This window comes from Moschus berezovskii, chromosome 23 (genome assembly GCF_049115385.1).
Source record: "Moschus berezovskii isolate FMDL1 chromosome 23, NW_MosBer_1.0, whole genome shotgun sequence".
Lineage (NCBI taxonomy): Eukaryota > Metazoa > Chordata > Mammalia > Artiodactyla > Moschidae > Moschus > Moschus berezovskii.
The window spans coordinates 16205985-16227783 of NC_142482.1; the positions used below are offsets into that span (position 1 = coordinate 16205985).

Consider the following 21799-nt stretch of genomic DNA (forward strand, 5'->3'; position numbering starts at 1 on the left):
ATGAAGGACTGGTTGGATCTCCTTGCAGCCCAAGGGACTCTCAAGAGTCTTCTACAACACCACAGTTCAAAAGCATCAGTTCTTCGGTGCTCAGCTTTCTTTATAGTCCAACTCTCACATCCATACATGGTTACTGGAAAAAACCATAGTCTTGACGAGACAGACCTTTGTTGGTAATGTCTCTGCTTTTTAATATGTTGTATATAGGTTGGTCATAACTTTCCTTCCAAGGAGTAAGCGTCTTTTAATTTCATGGGTGCAGTCACCACCTGCAGTGATTTTGGAGCCCAATAAAATAGAAATCTGTCACTGCTTCCACTTCTTCCTCTTCTATTTGCCATGTAGTGATGGGACCAGATGCCATGATCTTAGTTTTTTGAATGCTGAGTTTTAAGCCAGGTTTTTCACTTTTCTCTTTCATCCTCATCAAGAGGCTCTTTTTTAGTTCCTCTTCACTTTCTGCCTTTAGAGTAGTATCATCTACATATCTGAGGTTGCTGATATTTTTCCCTGCAATCTTGATTCCAGCTTGTGATTCATCCAGCATGATGTATCGTGTGATGTACTCTGCATATAAGTTAAACAACAAGGTAATAATATACAGCCTTGTCATACTTCTTTCCCAATTTTGAATCAGTCAGTTGTTCCAAGTCTAGTTCTAACTGTTGCTTCTTCACTGACATACAGGTCTCTTGGGAGAGAGGTAAAGTGGTCTGGTACTCCCATCACTTTAAGAATTTTCCACAGTTTGTTGTGATCCATACAGTCAAAGGCTTTAGTGTAATCAATGAAGCAGACATAGATATTTTTCTGGAGTTTCCTTGCTTTCTCGATGATCCAACGAATGTTAGCAATTTGATCTCTGGTTCCTCTGCCTCTTCGAAAGCCAACTCTTAAATCTAGAATTGCTTGGTTCACGTATTGTTGAAGCTGAACTTGAAGGATTTTGAGGATAACTTTGCTAGCGTGTGAAATGTATGCTAGTCAGAACATTCTTTGGCATCGCCCTTCTTTGTGATTGGAATGAAAACTGACTTTTCTCAGTCCTATGACCAGTGCTGAGTTTTCCAAATTTGCTAGCATGTTGAGTGCAACACTTCAACAGCATCATCTTTTAGGATTTGAAATAGCTCAGCTGGAATTCCTTTACCTCCTCTAGCTTTGTTTGAAGTGATTGTTCCTAAGGCCCACTTGACTTTGCACTCCAGGATGTCTGGCTCTAGGTGAGTGATCACACCATCGTGATTATCTGGGTCATTAAGATCTTTTTGGTACAGTTTTTCTGTGTATTCTTGCCGCCTCTTCTTAATATCTTCTGCTTCTGTTAGGTCCATACCATTTCTGTCCTTCATTGTGTTCATCTTTGCATGAAATGTTCCCTTGGTATCTCTAATTTTCTTGAACAGATCTCTAACCTTTCCCATTCTATTTTTTCCCCTGTTTTTCTTTGGGTTGTTTACCTAAGAAGGACTTCTCATCTCTCCTTGCCCTTCCTTGAAACTCTGAATTCAGTTGGGCGTATCTTTCCCTTTCTCTCTTGCCTTTCAGTTCTCTTCTTTCCTGAGCTATTTGTGAAGCCTTCTCACACAACCATTTTGCCTTCTTGCGTTTCATTTTCTTGGGGATGATTTTGGTCACTGCCTGCTGTACAGTGTTACAAACCTCCATTCATAGTTCCCCAGGCTTCTGTCTACCAGATCTAATCCCTCGAATCTATTCATCACCTCCACTGTCTAATCACAAGTTATTTGACTTATAATATTGTAAATCAATTATATGTCAATAAATATAAATATATAGATGAGGGGAAAAGACATGAATATATAATTTTCAAAGCCAAAAAAAGGTATAAAGTGTCCCTTAAATGTACAGAGATGTTCAACTTCACTCATAATAAGAGAACTACAAATTGAAGCTATACTAAGGTACAATTACCTACCCATTAGATTGACAAAAGTTCAAAAGCTTGAGTTAAAAATCCTATCTTCTTGTCAAGGCTGTGAGTAAACAGACAGTTTCATATGTTATTGGTATCGAGGCAGACAGTACAACCCTTACAGGAATATGTGACAATAATTGGGGCAGGAAGACTGGAAAGTGACCCCCACCTGCTCACGTCTTTTTTAATTCCCTACTTTTGAGTGTGTCTGGGACCTATGACTTGCTTCTAACCAACAGGTGTCACTCCTGTAATGATGTTACATTATGAGAGGCTCCATTTAGAGCCTACTTGCTCAATTCTGCCAACTAAGTGAGTTAATGTGGATGTAGATACTTTTGCAGTCAGGCCTCCAGATGAGAACATAACCCAACAGACCTCCTGGTTACCGCTTTGTAAGACCCGCTTTGTAAGACCCACCCTGGGCTTCCCAGGTGGCATTAGTGGTAAAGAACCCACCTGTCAATTCAGGAGACATAAAATGTGTGGGTTCAATCCCTGGGTTGGGAAGATCTCTGGAGGAGGGCATGGCAACCCCCTCCAGTGTTCTTGCCTGGATACTCCCATGGACAGAGGAGCCTGATGGGCAATAGTCCAAAGTGTTGCACAGAGTTGAACACAACTGTGGGGACTTAGCATCCATGCACGCACACAGGTAACTCAGTAAAGCTATGCCCAGACTTCTGGCCCCTAGAAACAATGAAATAATCAGTGTGTGTGTTTTTTTTTTCAAGCACTTAAAAAGTAATTCATTTTTCCTAAATTATAATGCCAAACCATAATAGTCAAATAGAAAAATAACATATTCTTTGAAAATAGAGTAGCCTGAAACAGATCATAACAGTTAAAGAACTGTTAAAATTCCAAACTCTTTGATGGCAGTAGAGTAGCTCACTTTCTTGGATCTTCCCTTCTGTTTCTAGAGATGTTCAAGGCTCTAGAACTTTCACAAAGACTCTTATTTTATTTTCCTAAGAAAGAATCTATGAAGTTGAGACTATCAATGGCATTCTGAAATTAAAATCAAATTAAGAGCAAATAAAGAATTTACCCCAAAGTGCACAGTCCTTTACATGGCACAGCCTGAATTTCAGGCCTAGTTTATGTGATCGCTTTATGCGTGATGCCTTCCAAATTCCTTCTCTGTTTATTTGGTTAGCCAGGAGGAACTTACCCAGTCTTACATCTTTAATGTATTCTCTGGCATACTAGAGTTTTGTTTACATACTAAGAATAAACCACGGAATAAGATCAAAGGCAAATTATAGTGTTTAATAACAAAGTAAGGATCTTCTTCAAAATTAAATTATATTTTCATCGTCACACACCTTCCACCAGATTTTGAGGGTTGCAATGGCCACACACTAAATTACACCTCATGCTTTCATTTTTGTGGGTAAGTACCAAAGACCACCACATGAAAGGAAATACACATGCAATGCAAGTTTCACATCTCTGTTTTTAGTTAAATTTGCTTTTTAAAAATAACTGGTTTGCTGTAGAATAAATCATCTTTGACATTAGCTACAGAGACTGGATTAAGGAATAATGTTTATTTTATTTATTTATTTATTTTTGATGTGTATCTTCAACTTTATTTATTATTTTTTTTTGCAGGGAAGTGAACATTGTTTTATTTTTTTAATTTTTATTTTTTATTTATTTTTTATTGGAGGCTAATTATTTACAATATTATATTGGTTGGTTTAGCATGACATTTTCTATTTATATCAGGAAGGAATTAATAATAGAATAGCAAAATGATAAATTAGAGGTAGAGACATGCTACATGCCTTTTTTCCTACCAGCCAAACATATTGATGTATGCCAGGAGCTCCAGGTCATGAAAGGAATCAAGTGGTGAACTTAAGTTCTGGATACAATACTGAATTTCATATACTAGTTGTGTATAGCATTGGAAAATTTTGTGGACGATCACTAAGCAGAAATCATCCTTTCGTTTCCCAATGAAACATTATTAAAACAGTGAAGAGATCATTCCTAGGTCAAGATTACTGGCCATCATCTTGTCATAATTACCCTGCATAATCCTCTGACAGCATTTGTAATAGTTCTGTCCAAAAATGCTCTATCCCATTTCCTTTTGCAAATAGCTCTATCCCATTTCATTTGCAAATAGTTCTGTCCACAAATAGCTCTATCCCATTTCCTTTACCTTCCCAAAATTGAGCATTTGACAATAAATCATCCATTTTGCTTACCTTGATGTGCTCCAGAAGTTGTACGTATAGTCTTATATTATGTTCAGCATAATTCTAAGCATTCTGGGTGGTTAAAAAAGCTCCTATAGGATGTGTTTCTATCCTTTAAAGAATGTGAAAGCCAGAAAACCAGTGCCTACATAAATGAGACACTTGCTGAACAATCTGACCATTATAAAACTCAGTACTGAGTTCAGAGCCAGACAAAGCCATTGTGGTTCCCTAGGGATGGGTGGGTGAGTACAGAAAGGGTGTAGAGTCTCTCCCTTGAGATCCGGGTGAGAACCAGTGTGGTTCTCAAAGTGCGGTTGCAAGACCAGTGGTATCAGCACCAGTTGAGTTAGAAACGCTGGAGTGGGGTCCACCATCTGCAGTTTATCTAACGCTCCAGATGGTTCTGATGCAGCTAGAGTTGGAGAATCTCTGCTATACATTATAAAGAGTAGATGTTGTTTTATTCCTATGATTCTGTATCCTTCTGATTATTACTCTTAACAAGAAGTACAAAGAATAAGAAGAAATTAAATTTTCAAATAATTGTGGAACTTCATTACTGATATATGTTGCTAATGGTGACTTTTTTTTTTTTTAAATACCTCTTAAAGTAACATATTAAAATGGAGTTAATGATCAAAGTAATAAAAGGGGATGTCTTTACAAACCAAAGTGGTCATGTAATCCCAAATTAGTTGTTCTCACTGTTGGACAAAGCTGTATGCAAGACAAGAAGCAACAGTTAGAACCTGACATGAAACAATGGACTGGTTCAAAATTGGGAAAGGAGTACGTTAAGGCTATATATTGTCACCCTGCTTATTTAACTTATTTGCAGAGTACATCATGCCAAATGCTAGGCTAGATGAATCATAAGCTGGAATCAAGGTTGCTGAGAGAAATATCAATAAGCAGATATTGATATGCAGGTGATACCACTGTTACGGCAGAAAGTGAAGAAGAACTAAAGAGCCTCTTGATGAAGGTGAAAGAGGAGAGTGAAAAGCTGTATTAAAACTCAGCATTCAAAAAACTAAGATCATGGCATCTGATTCCATCACTTCATGGCAAATAGATGGCGAAAAAGTGTAAACAGTGACAGATTTTATTTTCTTGGGCTCCAAAATCACTAAGGATGGTAACTGCAGCCAGGAAATTAAAAGATGCTTGCTCCTTGGAAGAAAAGTGCTAAAAAGGAGAGATATTACTTTGCCAATGATGGTCCATCTAGTCAAATCTATGGTTTTTCCAGCAGTCATGTAAGGATGCAAGAGTTGGACCATAAAGATGGCTGAGCACTGAGGAATTCATGCTTTTGAACTGTGGTGCTGGAGAAGACTCTTGAGTGTCTCTTGGACTGCGAGGAGGTCAAACCAGTCAATCCTAAAGGAAATCAACCCTGAATATTCATTAGAAGGACTGATGCTGAAGCTGAAGCTCCAGTACTTTGGCCGCCTGATGGGAAGAGCTGGCTCTTTGGAAAGGACCCTGGTGCTGGGAGGGGTTGAGGGCAGGAGGAGAGGGGACGACAAGGACGAGGTGGCTGGGCGGCATCACGACTCAGTGAATGGGTTGTCGTTGTTCACTCAGCCATCTCTGCTCTCTGCGACCCCACGGACGGCAGCACGCCAGGCCTGCCTGTCCTTCACCATCTCCCGGAACTTGCTCAGACTCGTGTCCACTGAGTCAGTGAAGCCATCCAGCCATCTCATCCTCTGTCGTCCCCTTCTCCTCCTGCCTTCAGTTTTTCCCTGCATCAGGGTCTTTTCCATTGAGTCGACTCTTCCTATCAGGTGGCCAAAGTATGCGAGTTTCAGCTTCTCTGAGAGATGGTGAAGTACAGGGGAATCTAAGAGTCCGACATGACTGAGCAACTGAACAACAGCTGTTGGACAACTCTCCCACCCCCTTTAATTTATATACAGATTATTTAAACTACGGATTTGCCTCAGTATGACAATCACATATGATAATACCTGGGGGTGGTGGAAGTTAAGTTACCTAATGACTCACAAGTCTGCCATGGTTCTCAAATCATCAGAATTAGCTGTTCACATAAATTGCTGGGCCTCACCATCCAGAATTTCTGACTCAGTGGGTTTGTAGCAGGGCCCAAAATTTTGCATTTTGGAGAAGTTCCCAAGTGAGGTGAAGCTGATCTGGCTTGAGTAGGGACCATCCTTGAGAACCACTGACATGGGTGGTTCCTTCTGACATGATCAAGTTGGGTCCTGCTGCTCAACATTTACAAAATCAGTACTCACAAATGTTGGTGGAGAGGAAAGTCGCCTTTAATCAGAATGCCAGCTGTCTAGGGAGAAGGTGAACTTGTGTCTCCCAAAAACATCTCTGAAGATTCTGCTCAGTGATGAAAGCTTTCAAAAGAAGCAGGAAGTAATATCAGTTAATCATTGGGATGGGGGTCAGAGTCCTTGCCATCCCCCCTGCATGCCAGCTTGAGTGCAGGCTTGTTGACTCCTCATAATCTTTCTTTAGATCTTGTCCGGTTCCCACAGTTTGTTTGGAAGGTTACTGAACCAGAAGGTGGGGAAGGTATCTGATCGTCTGTCAAATGCTTATTCTTTACTTCTATTATACTTCTTTCATCTCCGAAAAGAATCAAAAAGTTAGGCAAAATATTGTGTGATCCAGAGATCTGAAAAGTATGTCAGGACTGGAGATAAGTAGAGCACAGGGTTCCTGGTTTAAGGTTAGTGTCAAGACAAAGGGCATCTTGCTGAGAGCTCTTTCCTGCAAAGAGCTTTTTCCTGCCCAAAGCTGCAGTACTGATTCTCCAGTGTCAGAACTTGACATACTTCTTTTCTCTAATTTTTCCGGCTTTTGAACTTGTAGCTTTTGTGAATCTGACAGCCATTTTTGTTTCTCTTTGGTATTTTTATAAACTTTTTTGTAGAAATGTTGGGTTGGTAGGACCTCCCTGACCTCTAGTTTGGTTAATTTACAGGAAAACATTATCTTTTGACCCCTTCTGTTCTCAACTGTCATCTAGTGTTTGTAAATAAAACTGGAACAGATGAAATATTTGGCTTTAGTTGGTATTTCACTGTGCTAATGAAATGCAAGAATTCATAAAAGTGGGAGAAGCAGTGTTTACATAATGTGATATGGTTGGATTTTTTTCTAAGGGTGATTGTGTTAGCCAAGTGTTATTGGTTCTTCCCTCTGTGGTTCATGGTTTACAGTTTGGGGAGTTCATTAGGATATGAAACTGTGGAAAATGGTGTTGACACGTGTTTTAATACATGTATTCTGAGACTTCCCCCCCACCTTTTAAACTTACCTGGACTGAGATATGTGAGTTATTTACAAGAAACATATTTTCATTTTGGTCCAATGAAATGTACTCTCTGGTACAATTCACATGTGGCATACTTGTTTGCAGAGAACTTTGCTTGTTAAGACATAATACTTTGCCAAACAGACATACAACCTCATGGTTCTTTATGACTGATAGGTTTTAAGAAGCCTAAAACATCTATTTCAAGGGACTTTTCCCAACTACCCTGCATTTTTGTCCAAACAGTTTAATGGCCATATTGATCTTTGGATATATATATATATATATATATATATTTGGATATATATATATATATACCTTTTAAGATTAAATTCAGCTAATACTTATTTTTTAGTAAGCATAATGTCATGATATGTTTTTACATGCTAGCAATGGATTCATTTGGGAAAAACTTATAGCATGCATAAAGTGGATGTAAAATAAGGTGCATAAATAATTTGAGCAGAATAATTTAAAGATATATAACTGAAAACTGTTATAATTTTAACAGCTACCTAAAATACACATTTTATATGTTTATTTTAAACTAATACCAGATTAAAGTGCTGAATAATTTCACATAATAACCTATAGTAACTACATTCTTAATGAAAGCTTTGTTTTTATTTTAAAATGCAACTCCTGAGAGGTGAGATCACATATCCAACAGGGTGATCAATTTTAAAGTAAAAGTAAAACTATGAAAAGGACTGATGTAAATATAAGTCACATTTAAGACAGAATCATCCTATTCTCATAAGAATGTGTATATACATATCCCAGTTATAACTACTCAGTTATCTTCTGCCATGTATTGGTTTGGTTGTTTATACAGTCACCTTATGGATTTCAGAATCAGTTATTTGATGTAAGGAAAGTTGACATCAATAATCCGGACAACAAGGACCTATTGTATAGCACAAGGAACTATATTCAATATCTTGTAATAAACTATAATGGAAAAAACATCAAAACTATATATATATATATACACACACATACATATATGTATATATATGCGTGAATATGTATGTGTGACTGAATCACTTTGCTGTACACCTGAAACTAACATAGCATTGTAAATTAACTATACTTGAAATTTTTTTTAAATGAGGAAAGAAATCTAGAGGTAATTAAAATTTTTTGTATCTAATGTGCTTTAGTATATATGTGCTGTGTGCTTAGTCTGTCAGTCATGTCCAACTCTTGGCGACCCCGTGGACTGTAGCCTGCCAGTCTACTGTGTCCATGGGGATTCTCCAGGCCAGAATACTAGAGTGGGTTGTCATGCCCTCTTCCAGAGGATCTTCCCAACCCAGGGTTCGAACCCAGGTCTCCCATATTGCAGGTGGATTCTTTTACCGACTGAGCCCCTGGGGTCGCCGGCAATGTTGCATATATGTAATGTTGCACATTACTATTTTAGTGAGCATACCTGCAAATGGCATTCTCTGTTTCTTTTTATCATTAAAAGGGAGAAGCAGGACCTCCAGGTGCTCCGGGGCAGGATGGATCTCAAGGAGAACCTGTGAGTACCTTCTGGATTCAGTTCTAAAGGATGATGTTCTTCATGTGTCATGAAATCCTTTGACTATTTAAGTTCTCCTCTTCTCCTCCCAGATGTGTAGGAACTGTGGAATGCTGTAAAGTATTAAAATATTCAACCTTCTTTTACAAACTGGGTAAGGTTTTGCTAACAGGAAATTTATGTACTGAATGAATCTATATCACAAAAATGACAAGCAAGCGCTTGACATGACAACGAATAATGACAGTGGATAGTGAAGGTATTTAGGTTTAACCTTTCCTCCTAAACCAGCAGATAGAAAGCTGCGAGTTACAGAGTGGGACTTCATCCCCTCCTCTGCCCTGTGCCATCAGTTCAGAGAAGGCAAGGAAAGATCACTTAATCCTTTTTCTCTGACTCCTTTGTCCTTCCTGCTGACTGGTGGGAAGGAAGCAAGGTTTGCTGCACCAGGAGATGTACTCTGTTGGGAAAGCAATTAGAAGATTAAATATCTAAAGTTTGCCCATGTTATCTGGATATAATTCTTCTGGTCTGTATTCTCTTCCAATTAATAATGTGTATCATTATGTTTTTCTGTTATTTTGCCAGTCACTGAAACTTTGGTTTCTAGAAATATATCCCATGAAGATCGATCTTTACCAAAGATCAGATATTTTTTCCTGTGTGTGAAAAAGCTTTGAAAAACAGGAAAATAAATTCTATTAGATTTTGTGATGCAAAGAAATGAAGACTCTTCTGTTGTGTGTGATGCTGGTTTTAAGTATTTGTGATGAAGATTTTGGAAAAGGAATGTGTTCACTTTATTTGTTCTATAAATGTGGCAGCCAAGAAAATTAGTGTTATTTAGGTAAGAAGGACAGAGAGCTTATATAAATGCTTTAAAGCTAATTAAACACAGCTTGTAAAAGCAGGATGGTGATTCATCCCTGCAAACGGATTGATAAATGTGAACACTAACTCTTGGAATTAAAATTGAGGATAAAGGATGTATTTTACTGGGAAATGATGATATTGCTTTAAAGTACAGCTGCATGCACAGGCCTGTTCTTTGAAACTTCAAGGCTGGTATTGATCAATCCTAAGAGTACTTTAGTCCTAAGGGTAATTTACTTTCTGAGTGGCAAATGAGTCTCAGCTAACTTCAATCCAGGTAACAAACTCAGTTCTACCACTTGCTGGATTTATTACCATTTGTTTCAACCGTATATCACTGTGTTTAATAATTAAAATCTTTTAGTCATTCATTCAATAAGCATCTACTGTCTGCTTTGTGCCAGATATCATATTGATTGAGGAGAAAATGAAGATGAATTTGTCATGGTCGTGCCCTCAAGGAGTTAGATATACCAATAGACAAAAACACTGTATAAAATGTTCTGGAGTGAGACACGAGGTGGGGATGGAGGAGGCTTGCAAAGTTGGCAGAGATGTATATGATGCTAAATAGGACATCATTGAAAAGGATGCATTCTTATTTTAATAATCATTTATTGAGATATGATTCACGTACTACTGTATAAAATTTATCTATTTAAAGAGTAAACAAGATGCTCTCTTGGCCAAATTCTGGAGGAGGAATAAGAATTGACTGGCCATTTGGCCTCCTAAGGCAGCAACCTGTAACATGTTCCAAAACGTGAGAGAACTGACATTGGTTGACTGCTTAGAACAGCTGGAGGGGATGGGATAGAAATAAGAAATGAGGTTGCAGGGGTAGGTAGAGGCCAAATCAAAACATGTCTTGTATGTCTGTGCTATTTGGACTTGAATCTGAGAGTTGTCAGGGTCATTCAAGTGTTCTAAGTAGGGAAGCAGGGTGTTCAGTGATGTGTTAGGAATGTCACTCCGACAGCAGAATGAGAACGGGAAGTGGGCTGGGGTGGCGGGCAAAGCCTGGCAGGAGGCCAGCTGAGCCCCACAGCCCCACCTCCCACTGAAGCAGGGACATTCAGACTTGGGAGGGGGAGAGGGCGTCTAGTTTGAAATGAACTAAAAAAGCAACAACAATGCCCAGGGGTCAATTGGAGGTGAGCAATATGAAAAAGGATGGCTCTCACAGTCTTACCCCACAGATGGAGGCACGGGAATACCAAACAGTGAACAGGAAGTAGAGTCAAGAAGGATTTATTTCAGCTGGGGAGGTAATCCTATGATACTTTCAAATGGGACAGTAGCAAAGCCATTTAAAGAAGAGGCCCATTATTTGCATAATTAGCATAGACATTGAAAATGGGGACTAATGTAGTTCCAAAAAAAAGTAGGTCAAATTCAAGACAGTTTTAGAAGAATTCTATGAATCTACTAGGTAGATTTCTAGAATTTCTAAAACTCTACTAGGTATAGTAGATTGAAAAGTGTTCCCCACCAGGGTATCAGATCTTAATAACTAAAACATGTAAATGTTACTGTATCTGAAAACAGGGTCTTTGCAGGTGTGGTTAAATTAAGGATCTTTGATGTGGGTTATCCTGTCTTGTCTGAAGGGAAGCGGATCTAGTCAGTCAAGAGCAGAACTGAAGTTTCTCAAGGGAGACAGTGTTTTTTTGTTTTTCAAACATATTAAGTTTGTCAGGTTGTATTTCCATTTTTGTGCCAAGGAATGACACAAAATCAGATTGCTTCAAGGAATTCTCAGTTGTTGGAAATGTGTTTTCTTAACTTCTTGCTAAATCACTCTGATTTTACCTTGTGCAGTTAGGTGGATGGGGAGACAGGGCAGTATGGGAACAGCCTCATGACAAATTTACCTGTAGTGGACACAATAACTGTGCACATTCATTTTTGACCAAATTGGCTTTTAGATCAAATTATCATGTCAGTCAGCTACTTGGCTTTTGCTGGGGGTTGGTGACCAAGTTACCTGAACTGTCGTCATTTCCCCCACTGTTCATCATAGCTGTTCTGTGCTGGCTGGAGCCCAGGAATGTCTTGTGTTTATCGTAGCTTTTCTTCTCAAGTGTCTGATCCATCACATCCTTAGTTCTCTGATCATCAGCCCACCCACTGTGCATAGAGTGCAATGGCTCTTGGTGAGGACTTGCAGGCAGGACTTGGGTTCCACTGTTTGAAGGATGAGAGAGAGGATGCCACACTTCCTGGATCTATGGAGGTGAGCACATCTTTCTTCGTTCAGGATGCCTTAAGTCATTTTATTCTGCACACACTTGCTGTATCATTTTTCCAGAGATGAAGATGTGGGGATCCCTGTGTTGTATTTGAGGACATTGACTCATAGAGGCTTTTGTTTCATTTCCTCGTGCCTTTTGAATTCTTGCTAAACCACATCTTATGCTTCTCTTTACAGTGTGTGTTAACTGCTGAGGGGGTCCGAGTTATCATTTACTTAAGAGACAAGTAGGGTTTTGTTTCATCACCTTTTCTGTGGTACGATTATTTGACATGCCATTTTATGCACAGAGGTCAGGGGCAGAAAATCCTTGAGGGAAGTTAATGTTGAGTTGCTCTGGTTGTTTCCCACATGGAATAATCTACTTTATTGTATACTAGCAATGTGGACGTGTCTTTATTTACTCATTTGGCTTTATTTTTTACTTAAGGGAGAAAGGTAAGAGGAAACAAAAGTCCCACTAGCTTTGATGTTGCTCTTATTTGATTTGTAGTTGTATGGCAAGCTTTTTAAAGTCGGCACATATCTGTAAAATTTTTTTTTCCCCACTCCTCTTTCAGGAACCAGGAGTGGCACTTCCTTGGTATGTGTTGAGTGAAACAACCTTTTAAACCTGATATCTGCTGTTAAGAATTTCACAAGGCACTTAGGGTGAAGGCAACTCACATTTAACAACTGAGAACATTTTGAAAATTCAATCGTCTTTATTATTGTAATAGTGCTAGTTCCAGGATTATGTTTTTAAACCTGATTGAAAATAACTCTTAGAGTGCATTTTGAATTAAAACACATAAATATCCCATTGGTCTACAGGTGTTACTACATTTGTAACCAGTATATGCAACTTTTTGGTCCCCCAAAGAATGTTTGGTCATGACTGCAAAAATGTCCTTTAATCTTAACAGCAAACGTTGGCCTGTTATCTACAAATTAGTTCATCAAGTCCCACTAGGTTTACCTATGAATATGTTTCTTTCCTATCACAAATAATTCCACTGATACAGTAAAATCTGACCACCATCGAAGAACTTTATAAAACAACACCGTGGATTTTAAATTTAGAAGCTCTGTGCATTATGGTACTGATTATATTTCTTGCTGATGTTTTGAAGAAATCTTTTAAAATCATTGTTAGACTGTTAGTAAGATTTAAGGATGCTTTATTTGAATCTTCTTCACTCATTTCTTTAATTTGAAAGAGGCTTTATTGAATCCTGAAATGACAAGATGAATAAATTCAGTTGAACGTATGAAAGGATGCATGATTTATTCTCAGAATAGGTGACAAATGCTTTGAGTTGAGAGAATGTCTTTGTTGCTTCCAGGGCTCTGTGTTTCTGCTGCTGTGGGGACTGATGACACCCATCTCTGTTTTGAAGAGACTGGTTGAAAGGAAACTGACACTACAATTGGTATAGGATATTGGGTCTAGATTTCAAGGCTTTTAAGATTTTGGCTTTAAAATTATCTTCTGCAGTCATAATGGGACCAAGGGAGGTTTGTATACTTTCATTAAAAGCTTTTGCTATAAGGTCCTTATATGATATCCTTGAATTTGTCCAAATAAGTTCTGTTTTCAAGGCATGAAAATACATAATTAAGAAAACAGTGTTGTTCAAGACAAAGGCATATTTTATTGTAATACACAGTTATGATCTCTCTAGATGGCTATTAACATTTCATCCAGATGAAATAAGGAAATATCACATTCTATTTTCATGAGTGTGGTAGCTATATTTTTTTGTATGAGCTGATGAACACATCCTTTGGTAACTAGATCATTTCATTTTAAAGATCTCTTTCTTAGTTTCTGTTTTTTTAAAAAAATTTCAAAATGCTTCAGTGTGTATCACACTGAATACTGAATCAAATGTTTTGATGCTTTGAGAGTTGACACCAGAATATCATTGATGTTCTAGGTATGTTTAAGGGAGGTGAAAACACAGATGGGGAATTTCTGAAAAAGTACTTGACAATTTTTGCTTATATCAAAATACATTTTTATTTTTGAGAATCAGGTAAGAAGCTAATAATTAGTTAACTTATTGCTAATAGTTCTAGGTGCTTAGTTTATAAAATTATTTTTGTAACTTTTAATAGTGAACTAAAGTGTTCCATTGTTTAAAATAGAAGTAGTTTAGTTATAGTTAGGGGTGTTTCTCGGTCTTCATTTTATAAACTAGCTAAGTACCTAGAATTGTTGGTAATCACTTAACTATTAGCTTCTTACCTAATTTTGATCTTGCTTCATTAAAAGATTATGGCTTTGAAATGCTTTTGGCAAAGATTCACACACTTTGGAAGTTATAGGAAAAAGGGTATATTTTAACAAAAGATTAATCATGAGTAGACTAGTATTTCGGAGAAGGCAATGGCAAACCACTCCAGTACTCTTGCCTAGAAAATCCCATGGATGGAGTAGCCTGGTAGGCTGCCGTCCGTGGGGTCACTAAGGGTCGGACACGACTGAGCGACTTCACTTTCACTTTTCACTTTCACACATTGGAGAAGGAAATGGCAACCCACTCCAGTGTTCTTGCCTGGAGAATCCCAGGGACGGGGCAGCCTGGTGGGCTTCCGTCTATGGGGTCACACAGAGTCGGACGCACGACTGAAGTGACTTAGCAGCAGCAGCAGCAGACTAGTATTTATTAATACATTCCAGAAGTCCTGTACTACTCTAATGATTCACAATTAATCTAATCAAATGAAAATTATCAACGCGAGATATTAGAATATGCATTTATTTTAGTGATTTAATTATAACATAAGTTCTGAGACTTTTTCAATAAAAATATTTCTTGAAAATAAAGTATAAAGAGTAATTTATAAAGTAAAATTAAAATTAGAGTAAAGGAATTGCATAATGATTTATTTGTTCTAAAAACTATGAATAATTTTTGTTGTGATACAGTATTCTTTGTTTCTGCTATCTATGGATAAAGAAGATGCTTTATTGATGGATTTAGCTGAAATATGAAGAACTTCTGAACAATATATATAAAAACTGGATTAAAACCACTAGTAGAGAGCTTTAGGGGCTTCCTACCCTGCTTATTTATATAACTTGATCACTGACCTAGAGCCAGACATCTTGGAATGTGAAGTCAAGTGGGCCTTAGAAAGCATCACTACGAACAAAGCTAGTGGAGGTGATGGAATTCCAGTTGAGCTATTTCAAATCTTGAAAGATGATGCTGTGAAAGTGATGCACTCAATATGCCAGCAAATTTGGAAAACTCAGCAGTGGCCACAGGACTGGAAAAGGTCAGTCTTCATTCAATCCCAAAGAAAAGCAATGCCAAAGAATGGTCAAACTACCGCACAATTGCACTCATCTCACACGCAAGTAAGTCATGCTCAAAATTCTCCAAGCCAGGCTTCAGCAATATGTGAACCGTGAACTCCCAGATGTTCAAGCAGGTTTTAGAAAAGGCAGAGGCACCAGAGATCAAATTGCCAACATCCGCTGGATCATGGAGAAAGCAAGAGAGTTCCAGAAAAACATCTATTTCTGCTTCATTGACTGCCAAAGCCTTTGACTGTGTGGATCACAATAAACTGTGGAAATATCTGAAAGAGATGGGAAAACCAGACCACCTGACCTGCCTCTTGAGAAACCTGTATGCAGGTCAGGAAGCAATAGTCAGAACTGTACATGGAACAACAGACTGGTTCCAAATAGGAAAAGGAGTACGTCAAGGCTGTATATTGTCACCTTGCTTATTTAACTTCTATGCAGAGTACATCATGAGGAACACTGGGTTGGAAGAAGCACAAGCTGGAATCAAGATTGCTGGGAGAAATATCAATAACCTCAGATATGCAGATGACACCACCCTTATGGCAATAAGTGAAGAGCAACTAAAAAGCCTCTTGATGATAGTGAAAGAGGCGAGTGAAAAAGTTGGCTTGAAGCTCAACATTCAGAAAACAAAGATCATGGCATCTGGTCCATCACTTCATGGGAAATAGATGGGGAAACAGTGGAAACAGTGTCAGAGTTTATTTTTTTGGGCTCCAAAATCACTGCTGATGCTGATTGCAGCCATGAAATTAAAAGACGCTTACTCCTTGGAAGGAAAGTTATGACCAACCTAGATAGCATATTAAAAAGCAGAGACATTACTTTGCCAACCAAGATCCATCTAGTCAAGGCTATGTTTTTTCCCGTGGTCATGTATGGATGTGAGAGTTGGACTGTGAAGAAAGCTGATCGCCGAAGAATTGATGCTTTTGAACTGTGGTGTTGGAGAAGACTCTTGAGAGTCCCTTGGACTGCAAGGAGATCCAACCAGTCCATTGTAAAGGAGATCAATCCTGGGTGTTCATTGGAAGGAATGATGCTAAAGCTGAAGCTCCAATACTTTGGCCACCTCATGCGAAGAGTTGACTCACTGGAAAAGACTCTGATACTGGGAGGGATTGGGGGTGGGAGGAGAAGGGGACGACAGAGAATGAGATGGCTGGATGGCATCACCAACTCGATGGACATGAGTTTGAGTGAACTCTGGGAGTTGGTGATGGACAGGGAGGCCTGGCGTGCTGTGATTCGTGGGTTGCAAAGAGTTGGACACAACTGAGCGACTCAACTGAACTGAACTAAACTGAGGTCACACAGTGATAAAGAATCCACCTGCCGATGCAGGAGATGTGGGTTTGATCCCTGGGTCTGGAAGATCCCCTGGAGGAGGAGATGGCAACCCAGTACAGTATTCTTGCCTGATAAATCCCATGGACAGAGGAGACAGGGAGGATACAGTCCATATGGTGGCAAAAGTTTGACAAGACCGAGCGACTGAACACTCATACACAGAGAGCTTTAGAATTGTTGACAGCTCTTATTAAGATGAGTAGTCAGGTGCAAATATTTGCTGAGCAATTATGGAAAGTACAACACTGTACCAAGTGGTTTTAGTTGGAACATTTATTCTTTACTTAGGAAAACAGAAAATTCACTCAAGAAACATATGTTGTACGGAAAAGTGTATCAAAATCCTGGAATAAGATAAACAGTGGATTAAGACTGTTCAGTTCACATCAGTTCAGTTGCTCAGTCATGTCCAACTCTTTGTGACCCCATGAACTGCAGCACGCCAGGACCCCTGACCATCATCAACTCTCGGAGTCCACCCAAACTCATGTCCATTGAGTTGGTGATGCCATTCAACCATCTCATCCTCTGTCGCCCCTTCTCCTCCTGCCCTCAATCTTTCCCAGCATCAGGATCTTTTCCAGTGAGTCAGCTCTTCGCATCAGGTAGCCAAAGACTGTTAAAAGCCATTAAAGGCAAGTGAAGTTAATCACGAAAGGCAGAGTATGAAGTTTTTTTTTTATTGAAAGGTTAAAGATTGGTGAGAGAATGATCTACAGTAGTTTTTAATCAGAGAGGCATATGAAAATTCAGTTGGTAGAAATCCATAAATCAAAAATACTCCAACACAAATGATTTTCAGGAGAGCTGTTTCTTAATTTCATGGCTGCAGTCAGTGTCCACAGTGATTTTGGGACCCAAGGAAATAAAGTCTGTCACGGTTTCCATTTTTTCCCCATCTATTTGCCATGAAGTGATGGGCCAGATGCCATGATCTTAGTTTTTTTAATGTTGAGTCTTAAGTCAGCTTTTTCACTCTCCTCTTTCAACTTCAAGAGGCTCTTTAGTTCCTCTTCACTTTCTGCCATTAGAATGATGTCATCTCCATATCTGATGTTATTGATATTTCTCCTTGCAATCTTAATTCCAGCTTGATCTTCATTCAGCCTGACATTTCACATGATATACTCTATAAATAAGTTAAATAAGCAGGGTGACAATATACAGCCTTGATATACTCCTTGTCCAATTTGGAACCAGTCCATTGTTTCATGTCTTGTTCTAACAGTTGTTTCTTGACTGACGTACAAGTTTCTCAGGAGGCAGGTAAGATGGTCTGATATTCCCATCCCTTGAAGAATTTTCCACACAGTCAAAGGCTTTAACATAATCAACGAAGCAGATGTTTTTCTGGAATTTTCTTGCTTTGTCTATGATGTTGGCAATTTGATCTCTGGTTCCTGTCTTTACTAAGTTTAGCTTATACATCTGGAAGTTCTCAGTTCATGTACTATTGAAGCCTAGCTTGAGGGATTTTGAGCATTACCTTGCTATCATGAAATGAGTGCAATTGTGTGGTAGTTTGAACATTCTTTGGCATTGTTCTTCTTTGGGATTGAAATGAAAATTGACCTTTTTCAGGTCTGTGGCCACTGCTCAGTTTTCCAAGTTTGCTGACATATTGAGTGCAGCAGTATAAGAACATCATCTTTTAGGATTTGAAATAGCTCAGCTGGAATTCCATCACCTCCACTAGCTTTGTTCATTGGGAGGATTCCTAAGGCCCACTTGACCTCACACTCCAGGACATCTGGCTCTAGGTGAGGTATCACATTATTGTGGTTATCCAGGTCAGTAAGACCTTTTTTGTACAATTCTTCTGTGTATTCTTGTGTATTTTTCCTTCCAGTTCAGTTCAGTTCATTTGTTCAGTCATGTCTGACTCTTTGTAACCCCATGGACTGCAGCATGCCAGGCTTCCCTGTCCATCACCAACTCTTGGAGTTTACTCAAACTCATGTTCATTGAATTGGTGATGCCATCCAACCATCTCATCCTCTGTCGTCCCCTTCTCCTCCTGCCCTCAATCTTTCCCAGCATCAGGGTCTTTTCCAGTGAGTCAGTTCTTCGCATCAAGTGGCCAAAGTATTGGAGTTTCAGCTTCAGCATCAGTCCTTCCAATGAATATTCAGGACTGATTTCCTTTAGGATAGATTGTTTGGACCTCCTTGCTGTACTCCAGATCAACTGTACTCCAAGAAAAAAAATTTTTTTTAATGTGTGAGAACACTGAAAAAAAAAGGAAAATAACAATAAACACGTGAAAACACATTCAACATCATTAGTCATTAGGGAAATACCTAATCAAAGTCAAAAATCAAAATCACAATGAGATATTACTTCACATCCACTAAGATGCATGGTTTTAATAAGAAAGACAATAATAAGCATTGATGAAGATTTGGAGAAATAGGAGTCAATATATTGCTGGTATAGCATGAAATATATATATGAATAATATATTTATATATAAAATGGTACAGCCATTGAGAAATCAGATTGGCAGTTCCTTAAATGGTTAAACATAGAGTTATTATATGAGCTAGCAATTCCATGCCTAGGTGTATACTCAAGATACATGGGTATACTGAAAGCATGCATCCACACAAAACTTGTGTTGAAGTGTTCACAGTAGCATTATTCATAATAACCAAAAAGTGGAAACAACCCAAATGCCTGTCAACTAATGAAATGATAAGCAAAATGTAGTATTTCCGTACAATGGAATATTATTGGGTCATGTTATCAACTAAATATTTTGTTTCCTGCCCACCCAAATTCATGTGTGAAGCTCTTACGCCAGTGTGATGATTTTTCCATTAGTGACTGTTAATTAATCTATCATCTCATTGTGTTTCAATAGGAAAAATGGAGATATGCATAGTGTGCACTGGTTAAATGTAATAGTATACACAATATCTAAAAATATGATTATAATTAAAACACATTAGTGACAGTTGCTCAGTCGTGTCTGAGTGTAGCCCACCAGGCTCCTCTATCCATGAAATTCTCCAAGCAAGAATACTGGAATGTGTTTCCTTTTCCTTCCCAACCCAAGGGTTGAACCTAAGTCTCCCGCATTGCAGGCGGACTCTTTATCATCTGAGCCACCAGTGAAGTCCATAAGATACATAGAAGATAGCAAATTTAATACAATTTTCAAATAAGTGGGTTTTTTTAACCATATAAATTAACATTCATGTTTTGTTCATCTTGATTTGGTGTTTTAAAATATTTTTTTGTTTGGTGACTTCTAGAATATGTGAAATTGCAAAAAAAGCAAAAGGAAAAAAGAAATATAATTTTCAGATTTTTCTGAAAAAAAAAAAGACGTACAATTTTTACTTAGCCACTGAGTCAGCTAAAAAGGTCTTGGAAAAATTAATTTCTTATTTTCTCTTTAATGAGAAATTTGCCACAATTTGACTTCCATGGAACCAAAAGTGTAGCCCGCACTTTATAGGTTTTTCAGAGAGTCTGAGCTCACTTTAGAGCAACTCTGGTATGATTTAGGAACTTTATCTTTCAAGTGGAATTGTTTTCAGTTTTACATACATTTACAGGTATCTATTCCTTTTACTTGGTACTGTACTTCAGATGCATGCTCACTTTTGACTCATGTCGAAGGATAGGTTACTTTCCCAGATTTGGTTCAGGAAAGTTACATGACTTTCCTGTGATATGGCAGTACAGTTTCTGCCCCTGGGTCTCTCAGTCCTCTTCCTTTCATCCTCTGGGTTATCAGGCGTATTATTTCAATTTGATAAGCATTTTTCTTTTTTTTCTTGTCATGAAAAACAGTACTTTAACAACAACAAAATTTGTTAGAATATCTTCTTGGATTAAAAACATAGAATATTGGGATTGACATATATACACTGCTATATAAAACACGGATAACTGACAAGGACCTACTGTATAACAGAGCTGTACTCAATACTCTGTAATAACCTGTATGGGAAAATAATCTGAAACAGAATGGATACATGTATATGTATAACTAAAGAGTCTGAAACAGAATGGACGTTACATGTATAACTTACAAATAGCTAAGGAAAGAAGAGAAGTGAAACGCAAAGGAGAAAAGGAAAGATACACACTTGGAATTCAGAATTCCAGTGAAAGCAAGCGGAGATAAGAAAGACTGCCTAAGTGATCAGTACAAAGAAATGGAGGAAAACAATAGAATGGGAAAGCCTAGAGATCTTTTCAAAAGAATTAGAGATATTCATGCAAAGATGGGCACAATAAAGGACAGAATCAGTATGGCCCTAACAGAAGCAAAAGATAAGAAGAAGAGGTAGCAAGAATACACAGAAAAACTATACAGAAAAGATCTTAATGACCCAGATAACCACCATGGTGTGATCACTCACCTACAGTCAGATATCCTGAAATGTGAAGTCAAGTGGGCCTTAGGATGCATCACTACAAACAAAACTAGTGGAGGTGACGGAATTCCTGCTGAGCTATTTCAAATCCTGAAAGATGATGCTGTGAAAGTGCTGCACTCAATATGCCAGCAAATTTGGAAAACTCAGCAGTGACAACAGGACTGGAAAAGGTGAGTTTCATTCCAATCCCAAAGAAAGGCAATGCCAAAGAATGTTCAAATTGTCACACAATTACACTCATCTCACATGCTAGCAAAGAATGCTCAAAATTCTCCAAGCCAGGTTTCAACATACATGAACTGAGAACTTCTAGATCTTCAAGCTGGATTTAGAAAAGGCAGAGGAAGCAGAGACCAGATAGCCAACATCTGTTGGATCATTGAAAAAGCAAGAGAATTCCAGATAAACGTCTACTTCTGATTCATTGACCCTAGAGCCATTGACTGTGTGGATCACAAAAAACTGTGGAAAATTTTTCAAGAGATGGGAATACCAGACCACCTTACCGACCTCCTGAGAAACCTGTATGCAGGTCAAGAAGCAACAGTTTGAACCGGATGTGGAGCAGCAGACTGGTTCCAAATTGGGAAAGGAGTACAGCAGGGCTGTATATTGTCACCATGCTTATTTAACTTATATGAAG

General features: G+C 38.4%; 1 protein-coding gene across 2 annotated transcripts in view; it reads left to right on the top strand.

Annotated features, from left to right (window-relative positions):
* The window catches only part of COL21A1 (collagen type XXI alpha 1 chain), a 222849-nt gene that overhangs the window by 163011 nt on the left and 38039 nt on the right, over nucleotides 1-21799 (top strand). The window contains exon 17 of one of the 2 annotated variants that reach the window (XM_088831150.1): nucleotides 8928-8981. In XM_088831150.1, coding sequence (XP_088687276.1) covers nucleotides 8928-8981 — 54 coding nt within the window. Of the gene's footprint in view, nucleotides 1-8927; nucleotides 8982-21799 lie in introns of those variants that run through there. The other variant, XM_088831151.1, reaches the window with a different exon arrangement.